Genomic DNA, 5,015 nt, shown 5'->3' on the forward strand with positions numbered 1-5,015 from the left:
ATTTAAATAGCCTGTAGAAATAAAATTATCCTTATACATAACTTTTTGACTATCCTATTTTATAAAAAATTATTTAAAAGCTATAGTAGATCGCTCAGAGAATTCAACGCGTTATTTTACGAAGAGCGCCGAGATTATTTATTAAAAATCTTGAGATTCGTGACAGTGAAAATATAAATTAATTATTGCACAGTTATAATAATCACCCATAAAATAATGAGCGTAATAACACTTTTCGTCAATGAACCAGATCCATTGTGTATAATATTGTCCAACATTATTGTATGTGTATCCGAGAGATTAATCTTCTGCCAGTTACATAACTGCTCCGCGTTCCGCGGTAACACATCCATCACCGAATACAAAAACGTTTTAATAGGGCAGATCTCTGTACAATTCGGTATTGTCAAAGGGATAGTTGTACCATACACTCCTGTATAATAATTTACCTGTAATGATAAAAAAGTACTTAATTATTAATAATGAAATCTTAAAATACATGTTTGTCTTTGTTACTTTATTACATGTATTATCTCTTTTTTTTTAATAATAAGATTTGTTAACGTCTTTAGAAAATTAAACATAGGAACCTTGATTCCATGATCTCCTGTTTCGCTGTCGAAATATAATTCGAAAATAATGGATGCAGCCTCGTTGGGAATGTGTGGCGACCACAAGTTCAGCGCTTTCAAAACGCCAACGATATTTCTATCGTTTCCACTATAGATCATAAGCTTTCGTTCCTTTGGGATCGTTTTATCGATATACGACAGCGAGTTCGCTAACACTTCTTTTAGTATCGTTCCCCCGTTCAGTTGTTTCTGCAACGAGGTTTGCCAAAGGAGGTCGTACTCTAACAACGAGATATTGTACATCCCTCCGTCGGGGAAAATGTCTTGCGCCCATTGCGGAAGCGACTGATTCAGATCTGCCTGGAACGATATCGTCAGTGTCGCAACGAGTAGAAATGAAGTAACACATTTGTTATAAAAGATATGTTATTAACTTTCGTTTCGAGGACGGCGTATAAGAGAGCCACGTCTGATGGTTGCCGAATTTTCATTCCGGTCGACCGGGAGATGTGATCGAACATATTTAAATGACCCGACCATCGTTCCCTCATCTGTTCCATTCTCAACACTTTATTCATTTCGATAATAAATCGTGGACACTGCGTTCCGAGCAGCAATGCGTCTTTCTGCATAAGCTCATAATCTACAATATTAGTTGTTTCGAATTTTACTAAATTGGTTTGCCTACTTATGTCTTGGACTGCAGATATTTATAGGAAATCATAATTAATTTTATGATGAGACTAAAACGAACTGTTGTTTCGACCCATAGAATGGGATAATCAAATTATGGATTGATCGATTCGAAAAAGCTTTCGGAGTATTTTTTTCTACTTTATTATTTACCAACCCGTAGGTATTGGTTGCCAGTTCATATCAGTGCTCCATTTTTGATTTTCCGCCGGAGGCCAAAGACCCGCATTCACTAATTGACCGGAGATCATCGATAGCGGATACTCGGCCGTTCGCATTTTCATCGTATCGCTCTTATAAACGTCGCCCAAAAATTCATCGTACGTTTCGCGTAAATGAACTCCTAGATTGTACATGTTAAGCATGCCAGTCTGTTAAATAAAGTTTATCTGAAGTTACATAAGAGACTTCACTTCAGCGTATTCGGAATTTAAAAATCTTTTAGTAACAGACTATTAATCGTAAGAAGTTTTAGAAATAGTTAAATGGATGTTACACAATTAAAGGACATTGTTGCTAAATATCATTTCTTAAATTGATACTCTAAAAGTGTTAATTATTACTAAGAAATTCGTACGAGTAATGCGTTCTTTATTTTATGCGCGTTAACGAAACGAACGGACTCACTTTGGGCATGCTGAGCGGAGCAGTATTAAAATATTCATAAGTTAAACTGCTCGGTAAATCGGTATCGTTGTTGTATATCAAATCGAAAATTGGAGCATACGTTTTATGAGCAAATATCTGAAAAATTCGTTCGAAAATTATCATTAAATCTTTGTTAGTTCTTTATTAATCTTCTAACGAACAGTCACATTTTGTATGATTGTAGTTGAGAGAAAAATTCGATTCTTACGATCTGCAATAATTGCAATTCTTGGACACATTCTCCAGTTTTCATCAAGATGCATAACGAACTTAACATAATCACGATCACTCTCATTATTTATTTCTGTTATTCTTATGGTACGACGTAAGACATTAGTCTTCTGAAAATAATTAAGATTAATTCATTCACTCATTAATAATTAATTAATCGACTATTTTTATCGATATTTTTTTTTAATTATCATGATTGTCAGACGATTATCTTCGAAACATAACATGGAAAGTGTAGGCCGTAATTTTAAACCGTTGAACTAGTCATTTCATGTGTTCTTTAAAGTATCAATTAGTTTCGTACGTAAGTATTTTATAACTTTAAATTCTGATGAATTATTTTCGTCGTGTTCCATTAATGTGAGATAAAACATAGTTTTATAAAAGGCAGCAATATTACGGAAATTAAAAGTAATAAGTTCGTCAAAAACATAATTTCGTTCGTAAATTATGACCGTACAACATGGCGTTTGGTGACCTCTAGACCGAAGTAAATAAGTAAGTATATTAACTCCTGTTCTAAGGAGCAGAAAGAAATGTTATAAAAATCTGTTACGTTCTCCTAGTCGCGAATTACTTTCACTTACTTGTCGTCAATGTTTAATCACGGAAACTTCGCTTTCGTACAACAGAATTGCACAATCACTGAACCGTTAACTAGTTGCAAGTCAAGGTATCTACCGCGCTTATGGTCGTTCGTTACGAACGACGTTTTTGTGTCTACTACAATAGAATAAAGTACTGACACTTGTCCCAACTTGGAACAGCATCTCAGTGTTTGTTACTCGACGCGATGATAACGATCAAGATAAAACCATTTTCGCAACGCTTGTCTTAGAGATGGTAGTGCATCCAATCGTAAATTGTAAATTTAATCGGTAACCTTCGCGTGAAATCGTCAACTTATCACTGGTAGCGATCTCCATTTGCTTTGTATAATACCCGGCAATCGGTACGCTTTCAGCTAAAGCTCCGCGATCAAAAGATTGCTGGATCTTATAAAGTAAAAACGTTGGCTATCCGAATCATTGGAGATTTGGTAGTACGCTGAGGATCTCTCGGTGGCTTACAGCGGGACGCGACAGAATTCGAAGTAAGAGCCTACTAATCGTTGTTCACTACCTTTTCAAAGCATTTTCAGTTTAATACACTGTGGATGTTTATCCAAATTTTATACCTACAATTAAAGAAACATTTCTTCTAATTATTATAAATCGTACTCTGCTTTAGATATTTTCTTCTGATATCTTCTTATCTATTCGTATTTCTTCTTGAATTCTATCCTGTTTGCTCCAAATTATTTAAGTTTTGTATAAATGCATAAACATCTGCAGTTTAATCATTATTTCTTTCATTCCTCATCGATTCTTTCTTTGCAACGAAAACAATCTTTGTCTTTGGAACAAGAAAGATGCGAATGCTTGGGTATCTCTTGTCGGTTATTCGTAATATTGCAAAGAAACTTTACAATAAGATAACAGTTTAAGTTATTCATGGCTTATTACTATGGTTTTAAACATTTCGATAAAAGTTTTTGTACATTGTGGCTTCTACAGTGATTCCTTAATTATCTAGCAAATTGAGTCGAAGAAAATTAAGTTGTTCCATTTTACGTGGTAATGAAAGAAATAATCATACCTCTGAAATACGATGAATCATTTATCGGGATCGATGTACGTTACTCTTTATTCTAACTGTGATTCTACGTGTAGATTATATTCTCAATTGAGAAAGTCTGGTTATATTTTTATCTTTTACTGCGTGCCTACAATAAAAACAAATAGAATACGAATGTTCGGTGATTCTTTTTCAATTATCGATACACCTGCAATCGTTTGTTAATTCTGAAAATGCATCTTTATTTGAAAACACCACGCGTACGATTTTTTTACAAAAAAATGACTTTCAAGTCACTTTCCTCAAACTATTAAAAGTAATTTCGCTGGAGATAACACACACTGAAACAGTTAATTACCCTCCTGTCTAATTTTCCTTATCATTGACTCGTACAATTTTCGAAAACTAGTTCTGTTGACGTATAATCTCGTATCAGCTGAACGTACAGTGATAATACAAATCGTCATCGTTATCATCGACGAATTTCAAACTGTAAAAGCTCGTGTTCACGTGAATAAGTACCACGTGCCAAGCATATGCCGGACGTCCCGTCAGACTAACAGGTACTCGACTGTATTTGTGCTCAGATTAAAAGACAAATCGCACTTCAGTTATCCATGCGTAAAACATGAAGTTCGTTTCAACAACGAGATAAAATGCAATTTATATCTTTTATTGCGTGCAATCATAAATTATCTTAGACTAAGCTTTTAAGATTGAATATAACTGCATGATTAATCATTTATTTATATACTTCACTCTTACGTTTTTATACTGTTTTTGGCTTCATCGTTTGAGTGATAGTTCAAGTATAAAATTTCTCATGAAATAATATAATATAAATGTCTGTCGTTTAGGTGATGAGACATTCATGAACATATGCATGACATTTTCTTCTATGGTTTATGAAAATCGTTCTATTTCTGATGGTAGCTGTTAAACATTATTATAGCCATGGAAATGTGACTATCTATATCTATAATAATTTTTAAGATAACAGAACTACTGCCTCGTGTCAAGATAGCTGAAAGTCGCAAAATTCTGTGAATTCGGAATCGTGCATTCGGCATTAAATACAATGTTAAGACGATATCGATTGTTTAAGGGTGTATTGGCTATACAGTCAATCCCAAAAGTTTATGCACTTTAGAAACGCATTTTTTCGGAAGAACATTGCTAATAATAAACAATAAAAAAAAATTTTCGATTTTTTCGAGATTTTTCCAAGGGGTACCCCTTCAATTTCTTCCAAAT

The 5,015-nt window shown here is 34.0% G+C and overlaps 2 protein-coding genes across 9 annotated transcripts in view; one reads left to right on the plus strand and one right to left on the minus strand.

The window, feature by feature from the left end:
• Positions 1 to 5,015, minus strand: part of LOC108630228 (venom acid phosphatase Acph-1) — a 13,072-nt gene continuing 8,057 nt past the window's right edge. For 2 of the 7 annotated variants that reach the window (XM_026818122.1, XM_026818118.1), the window contains exons 2-7: positions 2,122 to 2,254; positions 1,893 to 2,009; positions 1,423 to 1,636; positions 1,007 to 1,215; positions 591 to 932; positions 1 to 449 (exon numbers count right to left, since the gene is read on the minus strand). In XM_026818122.1, coding sequence (XP_026673923.1) covers positions 183 to 449; positions 591 to 932; positions 1,007 to 1,215; positions 1,423 to 1,636; positions 1,893 to 2,009; positions 2,122 to 2,208 — 1,236 coding nt within the window. In that variant the 5' untranslated portion in view covers positions 2,209 to 2,254 and the 3' untranslated portion in view covers positions 1 to 182. Of the gene's footprint in view, positions 450 to 590; positions 933 to 1,006; positions 1,216 to 1,422; positions 1,637 to 1,892; positions 2,010 to 2,121; positions 2,255 to 2,731; positions 3,047 to 4,526; positions 4,786 to 5,015 lie in introns of those variants that run through there. The other 5 variants (XM_026818139.1, XM_018033413.2, XM_026818133.1 and 2 more) reach the window with 4 other exon arrangements.
• Acph-1 (venom acid phosphatase) overlaps positions 3,149 to 5,015 on the plus strand; it is a 9,354-nt gene continuing 7,487 nt past the window's right edge. Inside the window, exon 1 of one of the 2 annotated variants that reach the window (XM_026818155.1) lies at positions 3,149 to 3,237. The gene's annotated coding sequence lies outside the window, so the exon portion shown is untranslated. Of the gene's footprint in view, positions 3,238 to 4,249; positions 4,325 to 5,015 lie in introns of those variants that run through there. The other variant, XM_026818150.1, reaches the window with a different exon arrangement.

Source organism: Ceratina calcarata, unplaced genomic scaffold (assembly GCF_001652005.2).
Source record: "Ceratina calcarata isolate Rehan_Ccalc_2016 unplaced genomic scaffold, ASM165200v1 scaffold140, whole genome shotgun sequence".
Classification (NCBI taxonomy): Eukaryota; Metazoa; Arthropoda; class Insecta; order Hymenoptera; family Apidae; genus Ceratina; species Ceratina calcarata.